Source organism: Vigna umbellata, chromosome 3, assembly GCF_029865625.1.
Source record: "Vigna umbellata cultivar VRB3 chromosome 3, Vumbellata_1.0, whole genome shotgun sequence".
Taxonomy (NCBI): domain Eukaryota; kingdom Viridiplantae; phylum Streptophyta; class Magnoliopsida; order Fabales; family Fabaceae; genus Vigna; species Vigna umbellata.
This window is the reverse complement of record NC_142167.1, coordinates 12227229-12242185: the sequence shown is the minus strand read 5'-3', so window position 1 is coordinate 12242185 and position 14957 is coordinate 12227229. Positions and strand designations below refer to the sequence as shown.

At 36.7% G+C, this 14957-nt stretch overlaps 1 protein-coding gene across 3 annotated transcripts; it reads left to right on the top strand.

Moving 5' to 3' along the window:
• Positions 1–894: 894 nt before the first annotated feature.
• LOC124824011 (glutamate synthase [NADH], amyloplastic-like) lies at positions 895–13064 on the top strand. Of its 3 annotated transcripts, XM_088110987.1 has the most exons (22): positions 895–1664; positions 1751–1870; positions 3174–3278; positions 3481–3633; positions 3873–3973; positions 4073–4169; positions 4624–4733; positions 4955–5058; positions 5140–5319; positions 5419–5762; positions 5847–5917; positions 6007–6476; positions 6570–7439; positions 7655–7809; positions 8097–8258; positions 8359–9951; positions 10257–10463; positions 10571–10839; positions 11019–11324; positions 11419–11686; positions 11866–12123; positions 12383–13064. In XM_088110987.1, the coding sequence occupies exons 1-22, from the start codon at positions 1323–1325 to the stop codon at positions 12668–12670; spliced, it is 6573 nt and encodes a 2190-aa protein (XP_087967113.1). In that variant the 5' UTR covers positions 895–1322; the 3' UTR covers positions 12671–13064. The 3 variants fall into 3 exon arrangements, with proteins under 3 accessions (XP_087967113.1, XP_087967114.1, XP_087967115.1); XM_088110988.1 differs by lacking the exons at positions 895–1664; positions 1751–1870; positions 3174–3278; ... (1 more) ...; positions 3873–3973; positions 4073–4169 and adding an exon at positions 4221–4373; XM_088110989.1 differs by lacking the exons at positions 895–1664; positions 1751–1870; positions 3174–3278; ... (1 more) ...; positions 3873–3973; positions 4073–4169 and adding an exon at positions 4231–4291.
• The last annotated feature ends 1893 nt before the right edge of the window (positions 13065–14957 follow it).

Here is a 14957-nt window from a genome sequence, read left to right as displayed (position 1 = left end):
TTAAGGTGGGTTTCCTCTCATGTATGGTAGAAAACAAAGTAATTCACTAATTTAGTAAACCAAACTCTGTTGGACTTCTTTTTTTTTAAATTACGGAAAGGGTTATCAAAATGAAAGAGGCCAATTGGCATTGTTATTCCTAGTTAACACATATAACAATAAAGGTAAAAAACATAAATATTGAAAAAATTTAAATAGTAATAAAAATATGAAAAAAAAACACATAACAAATATTTATAGAAATAATAAATAAATATTAACTTTCTCAATTTAATCTTTACTCATTCAGACAAGACAACTAAAGCATGATGTGTCTTTTAACATAATCCACTATTAAAGTCGTTATTATCAATTAACTTTTGTTCCCCTACAAACATAATTTTGAATCAAAATTTTAACAATAGTTTTAGTTTACTAATTTTCAGGAGACAACTGAAGACAACATAGGTCGAATGGTTCATTGACTGTTAAATCTAAAATTACAAAAAGCTAAATTCAACCAGTAAATTTTTAAATAAGTAAGAAAGTTTAGTTTTTTTTTTTTCTATCTACTTAAACATCCTTGAAATATTTAATTATTTTAGAAAGTATCTTCCTAGTAAGAGTGAAAAAAAAAATAGTTACTAATAATAGAAAGTATTTATTTACGGTGTCTATCAGCCGCGGAGCACAGCACACAGGTTCCTAGTTCACGACCGAACCTACCCAGATGGTAGGACCCACCCATGAAGCGGCTTTAGCATGCCACATAGAACAGCTAGCACGTGGCGTCACTGTGAATACTAAGCTGTCCACAAAGAAAACAGAACAGTGATGAGGTCGAAGTTGGTAATTACACAAACACCACCACCAAGCACAACAAGAACAACCAGTGGTCCCCACACTCTCTCCAGCTCCTCCTACCTCCTTCTCTTCTTCCTTATATATCCACCTTCCCCTCGTCTCGTAACAACCCTCCTCACACCACACCCTCTGCCATCTATCTGTTCTCTTCTTTTTTCCTCAGTTTCGGTATTCTGTCTTCATCATACCAGACACTCCTTTAACATCTCAATTCTTGGTTACCATCTTCTCACAACTCCGGATCTTCAACCAGTAATTTCAGATCTGTTTGTCTTCATGTGAAAAATACCCCAAATCCGTTTTGTTTCATTTGGATATATACCATCTTTTCTATTTCCCTATTCAGGCACTTCTAACAGAATCTGGACGCTCAAATAAGACTTCTCACAAGTTTAACTCAATTAAAACTATAGGAGAAAAAGAAGCACACACCTTTCACCTTCCTATTGCTTTTAGTTTTTATTTTCTTTTCGTGAACAATGTCGAATGCTTTGTCGTTCACGCTCCCTGTTCTAAACAACCCTCAAATAAAAGCTTTCAATAACCCTAACAAAGCGCGTCTGCGTCTGAGAGGTAGGGTTGCGCGATGCTCTGCCTCTACTGTAGAGAAGAAAAGGTTGTTCGGCACACAGGTGCGGTCGAGTGGGTTCCGGATCGGGTTGCTGCAATCAGGGCGGTTGCCAAAATGGAGGGTGGCAGTCCGGTCAGCATTCTCCACGGTGCCGGAGAAGCCGCTGGGGCTGTATGATCCGGCTATGGACAAGGACTCGTGCGGGGTGGGGTTCGTGGCGGAGTTGTCGGGAGAGTGTAACCGCAGAACGGTACCTTTCGGTTTGGTTTGGATTTAGATGTAACGTGGTGTTTAAGATTGATGAGGTGATTATTTTTTTGGGCGTGTGCACTGCAGGTAACTGACGCGCTGGAAATGTTGGTGAGGATGACGCACAGAGGTGCTTGCGGATGCGAAGCCAACACTGGAGATGGTGCTGGAATTCTTGTTTCTCTGCCTCATGTCTTTTACCAGGAGGCACGTTTTTTGTTTGCGCTTTTTAATTTTACAAATATCTACCACTATGTTTTGTTTGCATTTTTTTTTATTTTACAAATATCTACCCTTAGGTTTTATATAAGTGAAAAGTGAATTCTGGATAGTAATTCGATTTTCAACTCGATTAATTTTACAAATACCAGATAATTTTTAAGTCAATATAGATATCTGGATTAGTAATGATTAAAGTTATACTAATAAAAACATATAAATAATTTGATTATCTATCTATATATAAATTCTACTTTTTTTAACATTGAATATATTTTACTTTACATAATGAACATGGTATTTCTATTTCTTCTAATAAATCTAGTAATAAAAAGTAAGTATGAACTATTTCTTTGAAGGTTTTATAGAAGTGATTGTAAACCATTTATAAAAGTATTTGATTTATAAAGTGTCTATTACATTTTATTTATAACATCATTTTGAAATTGGCAATTTGACATTTTGAAAAAAAAAAAATCTATCATCTCTGTCATACTTAAATTTAAATTAATAACTCCCTTGAACATTATGAGCTTTTTGAACAAAATTGTACTTAACTAATTTTTGTTCAAAACTTATCCGTACATAGAAACAATTACGTCCTCTTGAGGAAATTTCGAAATAGGCATTGTTTGTTGATTCATGGTTTATTATTTTGAGATGTATGTTTTTAGATGAGACATATTGACTTTTGTATGTATGTTTCATGCAAATTACTAGCAATTTTACCATTTTATCATTTGGGATTCTTAGTTGAAAATATATTTATGATTTTTATTTTGTTGTTTTTTGAAAATATATATTATTTTAGTTTCTATTAAAGATGATTTTAATCACTAATAGTTTCGATTGAAGATGATTTAATTTACTAATAGTTTTGATTAATGATGATTTAATTTACTAAAAGCTTGATTTATTTAAGATTTTTTCTCACTTTCAATTATTTATTTTTATTGATACCAACAGCAAATGTGAATGCTTTATTTATTTTTTATATTTGTTTCCTTTTCCTTTCTCTTTTGTTGATTTGGACTATATTATTATTTTAAAGAGCTTTGTATTTGCTTTTTATTTTCTTTTTTCCCAGGAACTTTTAAATTTTATATAAGTATTAGGTTGTACACAATAGTAAATAATACTTAATTGCATTAAGATAAGTTCCTACAGTCTCATTCTTAGACTGTGTAACCTTTTTGTTGATGAAAAAAAAAAAACAAAATATATGATCTATTGGAACTTAGCTTTGTATCTTTCACGAGTTAAATTAAGTAATAGGTTTGTCTTGTTGCAGGTTGTGGATTTTGAGCTTCCTCCCCAAGGAAAATATGCAGTTGGCATGTTTTTCTTGCCAAAGTCTGAAAATCGAAGGGAGGAAAGCAAAAGAACATTTAACAAGGTAAATCTGATTCAGAAGTTTTTGTATTTGATATTTAATTTGAATTGATGTGATGAATTATAATGGCTTTTGAATGCTGTACTTTTCATTATATACTTTTTAAATTATTCTTATCATGCTGAACTTGTCCTCCACTAGCTAAAATTATTATTTTATATTTTACTGACAATTGTTAGTAATTATGCTGTGGTTCTGGTTTAAGGTTGCTGAATCTCTGGGGCACACTGTTCTTGGTTGGCGGTCTGTACCCACTGATAACACAGAATTGGGCAAATCAGCCCTACAGACCGAACCAGTGATTGAACAGGTGTTTCTCACGCCAAGTGCTCAATCAAATGTCGATTTGGAAAGACAGGTATATTTTCTACATGTGACATTGGTGACAAGACATTTGTGTTAAAATATTTAAGTGAAAAAACTAATGGAAACATATTTCTTTCCTATGAAAAAGTTTAAATTTTTTCAGATATAAAATCTTGGTGAGAGTTGAATTTATTGCTTAACAAATTTTGGTTCAGCTCATATTTTTGTCACTGTATGATTAATTCTAAGTGATAATTAAATAGAACTTAATAGGATACTTGGTTTTTGCAGATGTACATATTAAGGAAGCTCAGCATGGCAGCTATTACATCTGCATTAAACCTCCAAAATGACGGCATTACTGATTTCTATATCTGTTCACTTTCATCAAGGTTGGTTGTCTAGAGTGGACCTCGTTTTCTCATGTAAATTATGTTTGCTGCAAATTATGTATTATGTCAAATTCGTGATGGTTATTCAATTTTATACAGGACTGTTGTTTACAAAGGTCAGCTAACACCAGCTCAGTTGAGGGATTATTACTTTGCTGATCTTGGCAATGAAAGGTTTACGAGCTACATGGCCCTGGTAAATATATTACCCATTAGCCTATTTTCTTTCTCCACTAACTCTATACTCCAACAAACAGCATGGGAACAACCAGTAACTGGAGAGATGCAAGGTTGGGGAATGACTTCTGAGGCATTGAGGTTTGAATGATCTCTTAAGTTCTTCCGCTTCCTTGAATACTATTTGAATTTGGATGCTGGATTGGATGCAATGGTCGAGTTGGTAAGAAAGTTCATTATCAAGATAAATCATGTTTGCAGAAATTTCTGCTGATGCTTTGTGGGTAGTTGATCTGGAGGACAATTTCTTCAGAGTGCTGGAGTGAAAAACCATTTTTGGTGAAAGTGAATGGGATATTTAGGATTTCTAGAATTTCTACCGGCACTTAATATATGCGTTTACCTGGAATAAACAGCATTTTTGCATTTGATTTTCTACACTGTTTTATTCTGTTTGGTGTGCATAATTGCAGATACATTCACGGTTTTCTACAAATACTTTTCCTAGCTGGGATCGTGCTCAACCAATGCGTGTATTAGGACACAATGGCGAAATCAACACACTCAGAGGCAATGTTAATTGGTATGCCTTCAGTAATTAAATGGTCTATCAGCAATATGCCCATTATGCTGAAATGAATGAATGCTAAATAGTGTCTGTTAATTACATGATTGTATCTTCATTCCTCCACAAAAGATGGATACTGTGTCAGTTGAGTGTGCGTCAAGCTTATAAAATCATTGTAAATTTTGTGGGGTGTACTCATTGCATTTTAATAGATGTAGTATTGTTTTATTTCTTAGGATGAAGGCACGTGAGGGTTTACTAAAATGCAAGGAGCTTGGTTTATCAGAGAGTGAATTAAAGAAGCTTTTGCCCATTGTGGATGCAAATTCATCAGATTCAGGTAAAATCGTGACTAAAGATTCTGTTTGCACCCTAGACTATAGTCCTATACTGAATCCTAATGGGTACTTTTTAATTGCAGGAGCTTTTGATGGTGTGCTTGAGTTTTTGCTTCATTCAGGAAAAAGTCTTCCTGAAGCTGTTATGATGATGATTCCTGAAGCATGGCAAAATGACAAGAACATGGATTCTCAGCGTAAAGCATTTTATGAATACTTCTCAGCTCTCATGGAGCCATGGGATGGGCCAGCTCTTATATCATGTAAATTTTGCTGGGGCTCCAGTTCTATCACATATTAATGTCCTGTTCGTATTGCTTTTGTCATTTGGCACTAATCCATCTAATCTAATTTCACTACAGTTACCGATGGTCACTACCTTGGAGCTACATTGGATAGGAATGGACTGCGACCAGGCCGTTTCTATGTCACTCATAGTGGACGAGTTATAATGGCAAGTGAAGTTGGGGTTGTTGACATTCCACCAGAAGATATATGTAGGAAAGGTAGACTAAATCCTGGCATGATGCTTCTGGTTGATTTTGAGAAGCATGCAGTTGTAAATGATGATGCCTTAAAAGAGCAGTACTCATTGGCAAGACCTTATGAGGATTGGCTCAAAAATCAGAAAATTGAACTCAAAGACATTGTTGATTCTGTTCCTAAATCTGGAAGAGTACCACCACCCATAGCAGGAGTGACTACAGTAAGTATAGCATAAATATTGATGTGAACAACTCTCAAATTTCTTGTAGACAATTCTAATGGTTACATGTTAAATGAACTGCAGCCATCCAATGATGACGTAGATATGGTAAATATGGGCATCCATGGCTTACTGGCTCCATTGAAAGCTTTTGGGTATGCAACATCCAACATTAATATTTGTTCAATTCTATCTGCAGTTTTTATGAAGAAAAATATTTTTACATGCTGCTTTATACTTGCAGATATTCAGTTGAATCATTGGAAATGCTGTTACTTCCTATGGCCAAGGATGGGGTAGAAGCCCTTGGGTCAATGGGAAATGATACACCACTAGCTGTCATGTCTAATAGAGAGAAACTTACTTTTGAATATTTCAAGCAAATGTTTGCTCAAGTGACAAACCCTCCTATTGATCCTATTAGAGAGAAAATAGTAACTTCTATGCAATGTATGGTTGGTCCAGAAGGAGATCTGACTGAAATCACAGAGCAGCAAGGTCACCGCCTTTCCCTCAAAGGTCCCCTTTTATCCACTGAAGAAATGGAAGCCATTAAAAAAATGAATTATAGGGGATGGAACAGCAAAGTTATAGACATAACGTACTCAAAGGAATGTGGTAAGAGAGGGTTGGAGGAAGCCTTGGACAGGATATGTGCAGAAGCACATGATGCAATTAATGAAGGCTATACCACACTTGTGCTGTCTGATAGAGGTATTACACACCTGGATACCTTTTATTGCTTAAAGTTACTTCTTAATGGTGCATGTCAACCTAATTAATTTATATCTGTGATTTAATCTCTAGCCTTCTCAAGGAAACGTGTTGCCGTGAGCTCCCTCCTATCTGTTGGTGCTGTCCATCAACATCTTGTTAAAACACTTGAGCGCACTAGAGTTGCCTTAATAGTTGAATCTGCTGAACCACGTGAAGTGCACCATTTCTGTACACTTGTTGGTTTTGGTGCTGATGCTATATGCCCATATTTGGCTATAGAGGCAATTTGGCGACTGCAGGTTGATGGAAAGATCCCACCCAAAGCAAGTGGCGAATTCCACTCAAAAGAAGAGTTGGTCAAGAAGTATTTCAAAGCAAGCAACTATGGAATGATGAAGGTTCTTGCCAAGATGGGAATATCAACTTTGGCATCATACAAAGGTGCTCAGATTTTTGAAGCTCTGGGACTTTCATCTGAAGTGATAGAAAAGTGCTTTGCTGGGACTCCAAGTCGAGTAGAGGGTGCAACATTCGAGGCACTTGCTAGTGATGCTTTGCAACTGCATGAGTTGGCTTTTCCTTCCCGTATTTTCTCTCCTGGAAGTGCAGAAGCTGTAACGTTACCAAATCCTGGTGATTACCACTGGAGAAAGGGTGGTGAAGTTCACCTGAATGATCCTCTTGCTATAGCAAAGCTTCAAGAAGCTGCCAGAACTAACAGTGCAGATGCTTATAAACAGTATGCTAAGTTCATTCATGAATTGAACAAGGCTTGCAATTTGCGGGGTCTTCTGAAATTTAAAGAGACAGCTGCTAAAATTCCTATTGATGAAGTGGAGCCAGCTAGCGAAATAGTTAAACGGTTTTGCACTGGGGCCATGAGTTATGGGTCAATATCATTGGAGGCACACACAGCATTAGCAATGGCTATGAATAAAATTGGAGGGAAATCCAACACAGGTTTGTTAAACGTTGTGGAAGAATATTCAAGCATTTTTTTTTTCTGAACTGTTAAATATATTTGCATAGAACGTTTTCCAGCACCGTTTTTTTTCAAAAATATCCAGAATATCCTGAGTTACTTACCACTTGAGTTTCTATTTGTATTAGATGATGATTAAGCTCATCAATTTATGAGATTATCTGATGATTGATTTCTTGGATATTTGTTATAGGTGAGGGAGGGGAGCAACCATCTCGTATGGAGCCTCTTCCTGATGGCACAATGAATCCCAAAAGGAGTGCCATTAAGCAAGTGGCTAGTGGGAGATTTGGAGTTTCAAGTTACTACCTTACAAATGCTGATGAACTACAGATAAAAATGGCCCAGGTAGCTGTCAAAATTAGTCTATTAAATTGAGGTTATTATACTGTTTCTTAAGTATCAGGAAAATTCATTAACTAGTCTCCAGACCCTTCATCACTGTTGGAGTTAAATTTCTATTGTTTATGAATTTATATTCGTGGCAGATGATGCTATGATTTCAAGGCACCTCTGGGTGCTATTGTGTCGTTAAGTATATATATACCTGCATTTGACCTTTGGTAACGTTAGATATAAACTGTAGTTTTTCACATAACAGAGTGGTATTGTCTTAACATAATTGTCCTCTCTAGGGAGCAAAACCTGGGGAGGGAGGTGAACTTCCTGGCCACAAGGTTATAGGAGACATTGCTGTTACAAGGAATTCAACTGCCGGGGTAGGACTTATCAGTCCACCACCCCATCATGATATTTATTCAATTGAAGACCTTGCCCAACTAATTCATGATCTGAAGGTATTTTCATCTAAGGATTCTATTTCTCAATCAGTGTTTTTAATTGAATATTCCTTAAATAGACGTTAATTCTGCTTAATTCCATTCTGTTAATATGTAGAATGCCAACCCAACTGCTCGGATTAGTGTGAAGTTGGTATCTGAAGCTGGGGTGGGAATTATTGCTAGTGGAGTTGTTAAAGGCCATGCCGACCATGTGTTGATCTCAGGTCATGATGGAGGTACTGGGGCATCCAGATGGACTGGCATAAAGAATGCTGGGCTTCCTTGGGAACTTGGCCTGGCTGAGACCCACCAGACTTTGGTTGCTAATGATCTACGTGGTCGCACAGTCCTCCAAACTGACGGGCAACTAAAAACAGGGAGAGATGTGGCCATAGCTACTCTGCTTGGTGCAGAAGAGTTTGGCTTCAGTACTGCTCCGCTTATTACTCTTGGATGCATCATGATGCGGAAATGCCACAAGAACACTTGTCCAGTCGGCATTGCTACTCAAGATCCCGTGCTCAGAGAAAAGTTTGCTGGTGAACCCGAGCATGTTATCAACTTCTTTTTTATGGTGGCAGAAGAAATGAGAGAAATTATGTCCCAGCTTGGGTTTAGGACAGTTAATGAGATGGTTGGTCGATCTGATATGCTTGAAGTTGATAAGGAAGTCATTAAGAGCAACGAGAAACTAGAGAACATTGATCTCTCTCTGCTGCTTAGACCTGCAGCTGAATTGCGGCCAGAAGCTGCTCAATATTGTGTGCAAAAACAAGATCATGGTTTGGACAATGCCTTGGATAACAAGCTCATAAGTCTGTCTAATGCTGCTTTGGAAAAGGGTCTCCCTGTATACATTGAGACTCCAATCTATAATGTAAACCGTGCAGTGGGAACCATGCTTAGCCATGAGGTGACTAAACGTTACCACCTAGCTGGTCTTCCAAACGACACCATTCATATCAGATTTACTGGAAGTGCAGGCCAGAGTTTTGGTGCATTCCTCTGTCCTGGTATCACTTTGGAACTTGAAGGTGATAGTAATGACTATGTTGGTAAAGGATTATCCGGTGGCAAGATTGTTGTGTATCCTCCAAAAGGAAGTAATTTTGACCCTAAGGAGAACATCGTGATCGGTAATGTGGCGCTCTATGGGGCCACTCGAGGGGAAGCTTACTTCAATGGAATGGCAGCGGAAAGATTTTGTGTCCGTAATTCTGGGGCTACGGCTGTTGTGGAAGGTGTTGGTGATCACGGGTGTGAGTACATGACTGGCGGAACTGTTGTTGTGCTTGGGGAAACTGGTAGAAATTTTGCTGCAGGTATGAGTGGTGGGATTGCTTATGTTCTAGATCTGGATGGAAAATTCCAATCTCGGTGCAACTTGGAACTAGTAGATCTGGACAAGGTTGAAGAGGAAGAGGACATTTATACTCTTAGAATGTTGATACAGCAGCATCAGCGTCACACAAATAGTCAGCTTGCCAAAGAAGTGCTTGATGATTTTGAGAATCTTCTTCCTAAATTTATCAAGGTATTCCCTCGGGAGTATAAACGCGCTCTAGCTAGTGTGAAGTCAGAGGAAGCCTCCAAAGATGAAGCAAAAGATGCCGAAGACCAAGATGATGAAGCACAAGCGGTAGAGAAAGATGCTTTTGAAGAACTTAAGAAACTGGCAACTGCATCTTTGAATGAGAAACAGAGTCAGGTTAGTTTATTTTTACCATCAATTTTTTTATAATATTTGTATATTATCTGTTCTATTTCATAAGAAAAAAACGATCTGTTTTAAAAATTAAAACCTGTTAGATTGGGTTTCACTCTACCAAATTTATAATATAACATTGATTTTTAATAAAATGGGACGTGTTAGATGGAGTTGAGGTGAGATGGAAATGGAGGGGTTATCTTATCTTCCTTAATTACTGGGCAGTATGCCAGGAAATTGTAATTTTATAACGTAGAGTAAGTTTTGCACAGTTTATCCATGTTGATGTGTTTGAATATCTGCAGGCTGAGGCGCCCAAGAGGCCAAGTAGAGTCAGTGATGCCATTAAGCATAGAGGTTTTGTTGCATATGAGCGCGAGGGTGTTCAGTATAGGGATCCTAATGTTCGCATGACAGATTGGAAGGAAGTGATGGAGGAGACAAAGCCTGGTCCCCTGTTGAAAACACAGTCAGCCCGTTGCATGGACTGTGGTACCCCTTTCTGTCATCAGGTGTGCATTTCCACCTCCAAGTTTTCATTTTTACTTCACAACTTACTTATTTTCTTAAAAGGGTATTCTGGACCTGCATTTAAACTGATGTTTGCATAATATTTCAGGAAAATTCGGGATGCCCTCTTGGAAATAAAATACCAGAGTTTAATGAGCTAGTATACCAAAATAGGTGGAAGGAAGCATTAGAGAGGCTTCTTGAAACAAATAACTTTCCAGAGTTTACTGGTCGGGTGTGCCCAGCGCCTTGTGAAGGTTCTTGTGTCCTTGGTATTATTGAGAATCCCGTGTCTATTAAAAGCATTGAATGTGCCATCATAGATAAGGCTTTTGAGGAGGGTTGGATGGTGCCACGACCTCCAGTCAAGAGAACTGGGTAACTTGTTTTTCTTCTTAGCATTTAGTTTTATTCACTTTTATTCTGTTGTTCCTTTTCAGCAAATATGTATAACCCACCAAGTTGATGTTCAGTAATTAGCAAAATTTAACTGGAACATTCTCTAAGTTTTTGAAATCGACTACTGTTGCCATTAAGTAATATCTTTCCTGATACAGGAAAAGAGTAGCCATCGTTGGAAGTGGACCAGCAGGTTTGGCAGCTGCTGATCAGCTAAATAAAATGGGTCATACGGTAACAGTGTATGAAAGAGCTGATAGGATTGGAGGGCTTATGATGTATGGGGTCCCCAACATGAAATCTGACAAAGTGGACGTAGTTCAACGACGAGTGAATCTTATGGCCGAGGAGGGAGTAGATTTTGTGGTGAATGCTAATGTTGGACATGACCCTTTATACTCTTATGATCGGCTTCGGGAGGAAAATGATGCCATTGTCTTGGCTGTAGGATCTACAAAACCAAGGTGAAGCAGTGATATGAAGTCCTTGTTACCTATTTGTTTTAGTTCAACTCCTCTAAGTGGGTGTACTGAGAATTATATAATTCTTTTCATGTAGGGATCTTCCTGTACCTGGGCGGGAGCTGTCAGGAGTTCATTTTGCCATGGAGTTTCTTCATGCAAATACTAAAAGCTTGCTTGATAGTAATCTCGCGGATGGTAACTACATTTCAGCCAAGGACAAGAAAGTTGTGGTCATTGGTGGAGGTGACACTGGCACAGATTGCATAGGAACATCCATTCGTCATGGTTGTAGTAGCATTGTAAATCTTGAACTCCTTCCTCAGCCCCCACCAACTAGGGCTCCCGGCAACCCATGGCCTCAGGTTTGATTTGGATTGTTAGTTTTAAAGTTTTGCCATGTATCTTCTTAGAAGTACACAACCAGAAATTGGACTCTTGTAATTACTAGTAATGGCTAAATAATTGACGACATAATTTTGTTCATATTAACTGTTACTGACTTGAATCTTTGAGCTTAAATTACAATATTTTTGGAATGCAGTGGCCTCGCATATTCCGAGTAGATTACGGTCACCAAGAGGCTGCAGAAAAATTTGGCAAAGATCCAAGATCGTACGAGGTTCTGACTAAGAGATTTGTCGGAGATGAAAACGGAGTTTTGAAAGGACTTGAAGTGATTCGCGTTTGCTGGGAAAAGGATGAAACCGGCAAGTTTCAGTTTAAGGAAATTGAGGGTTCGGAGGAGATTATTGAAGCTGACCTAGTTTTACTAGCCATGGGGTTCCTTGGTCCCGAGCCTGTAAGTATCCATCAAAATAACTTTATTTTGTTTCCTCAAAAGCTACTTAACTGAAAATGGCACGTTTATGGAAAAGTGAAGAGACATAGGGAGCCTCTATTATGTCATAATATCATTGTATAAAAGTTGTAAACGTTTGTGTGCAACATGAAAAAACGTCATAGGTGTTTTGCCCTGACATTTATCATGTTTTAGCCAAGTTCAGACATTGCAGTGATGTTTTTCAACAGATCACATGTTTTGCTTTTGGTTTTGGCAGACAATTGCAGAGAAGTTGGGAGTGGATAGAGACAACAGGTCAAACTTCAAGGCTGATTATGGCCGCTTCTCAACGAATGTGAAAGGGGTGTTTGCAGCCGGTGATTGTCGTCGAGGTCAGTCCCTGGTGGTGTGGGCCATTTCAGAGGGACGACAAGCTGCGACACAGGTAGACAAGTACCTTGTCAAAGAAGATGAAGAGCACAGGAATCAGGATGGGCCCTTGAAGAGGCAGCAGGGCCTCAACAAGAAGCAGCAGGGCAGCAACAAACACACTGTGATGACTTAGCTGGCTCCTGTAATTTTTCATTATCATAAACTTCCGAAAGAATTGCACAGAATAATAAAGTAAGAGTGTTCTAAGGTTCATCCTGAGATTCATTGGTTTACTTAGGTATTCTTGATTGGCAGTTGCTACACCCAAAGGGGCGAAATAATCAGAAATAAAGACAAATTTAGTGTTAGGAAAGCTAGAAGAACGTCTTCTGGGTGTTGGTTGGTGGGTCTTTGGTTATTGCAGATTCGAGTGTTCAGTTGTTCATAGCTGGTTTGTTATTTATTATTCGGGCTTTATTGTTGGGAAGTTTTAGCTATATTAGTTGGCAATGGTGACTACTATTATATGTAATGAAATGTACAGTTTGATAATTATTATTTAGATGCAACATTGTTTCAATTTTAAACATCTTTCTGAAGTTATTTTTAAACTTTAAAATGGCAATATCGTCATCATTATCTAGTCTTTCTCCACCCACTCTACCTCCTTTATACCCTATGCTGCCTTTCTGTCTCATTCCCTAGTGCGAGTGGTGTGTAATTTCGACGAGTAGATCGAGTCAATTATGGTATTGCTGAAATATCTATAGGGGGTTCCTATATATCTATAGGAATTACTAAGTATATTGATAGTTATAAATTCTTTTTAGACATAATTGCATAGATATGATAATAGCAAATGTGCAGAGAGAATAAACTAAAGATTATAGATTAAATAGAATAGAGGTTGAATATGATGGTTGTGATTATCAATTGTGAACAAATGTTGGTTGTGAATTAATATGCATTCATTGTTCATACATACACTCATCACATTTTTTCTGTTTTACACCATCAAACTAGGTTAATTTCTAAATCATGGTTGTCTAAGGATTCAATAACTTTGATCAATTTCTGCATTAAGATTCAAATTAATAGCAACCAAAGATACTACTTTTTATTTTTTCCAGTACCTATCATCTTTGGTTGATTTAGTTTAGTTCATATAATGAAAGTATTTTTCAAAATAATTCAAAGTTTATAGTCGAATACAAAAAGATTCATCAATAATCAAACATTATATATAAAACTAAATCAAAGTAGAAAACAAAATATAATTACATAAATGAGACAAAAAGTACAGAAAAGTTAAACTGTAATTCAATTCCAACACAAGGTTAGGTGCTTATTAATGAATCCAAGTTAGAATACAAAAAACAAATAACACAATGTTTAATATGTGAAAATTTTCTCTAACCCAACCTACTAAATCACTGCATCTTCTCTTTATTTATAGATTCAAGCTTCCTTGTTTTCATTTGATGCCTACGCTAAACACCTTACTGCTCCGCTAAGCGAATGACCTTTTCTTATGTGCAGGTTTTCTTTCGTGCTCAACCTCTTTGCATTTCGCCCTATTAAATACTTTATTTGGAAGATTTATTGTATTAAGCTTCTTTACATTTCACTCAAATCTATTTTTCTTCCTCTTGAAGATTTATTCTAAGCTCAACTTCTTTAGAGATTGCTTAGCTCCACGTTTCCTACCTCTAAGGGTTTCTTCTTAGCTTAGCACATCTCCAATTCGCTCATCCTTAAGAGTAAAAATTTAAATTTGTTTTTTCCCCTGAATCTGCTCAACTCCAGCTTATTGTGCTTAGCAGATTAGCTACTCCTCTGCTGCTACGACAAGAAAATTTAAGTTTAAGTCAATAAATTCAAGTAACTTTTGTACAAGTATTCATTTTGCATTTCTAAGTTGATAAGGGTTCTTATTTACAAAAAGAAATTAAAATTGTATACATTAAGTGTCTAAATTAGATATAAAAACACTTAAATTTGATACTTATCAATGATTACATATTTGAATATCTTAAAAGTGGAAAAAAAATTAGATATAACGATACGTAAATTTTGATACTTATCAATTATTACATCTTTGAATATCTTAAAAGGTGGAGAAGTACAAACCTAGTTAAAATTAAATTGATTTGATTTTGATCAATTGAATCTAGTATCTTACATAACCTTCGCGAAAACTTGGAAAGTAGATTGGTTGTTATTTTGTTTACTACTAATCATTATTAGTCTTATTCTGATCTATTATATAGAGTTGTTTGGGTAATAAATAATGACTTTAATACCTATTTTGATTCTTTGGTTTGTTAAGTTTGTTCAAAGTGGTCTTACCCTTTTTCAAATATTCACAATTGTTTCATATTTTGTAAAGATAGTTCAAGTTGGTCATTTTTGCTTACGATGTTAAAAATGCTAAGATTCAAATTGCCCTTATGCCAAAACTGAATGATCTGTCTAGTTAG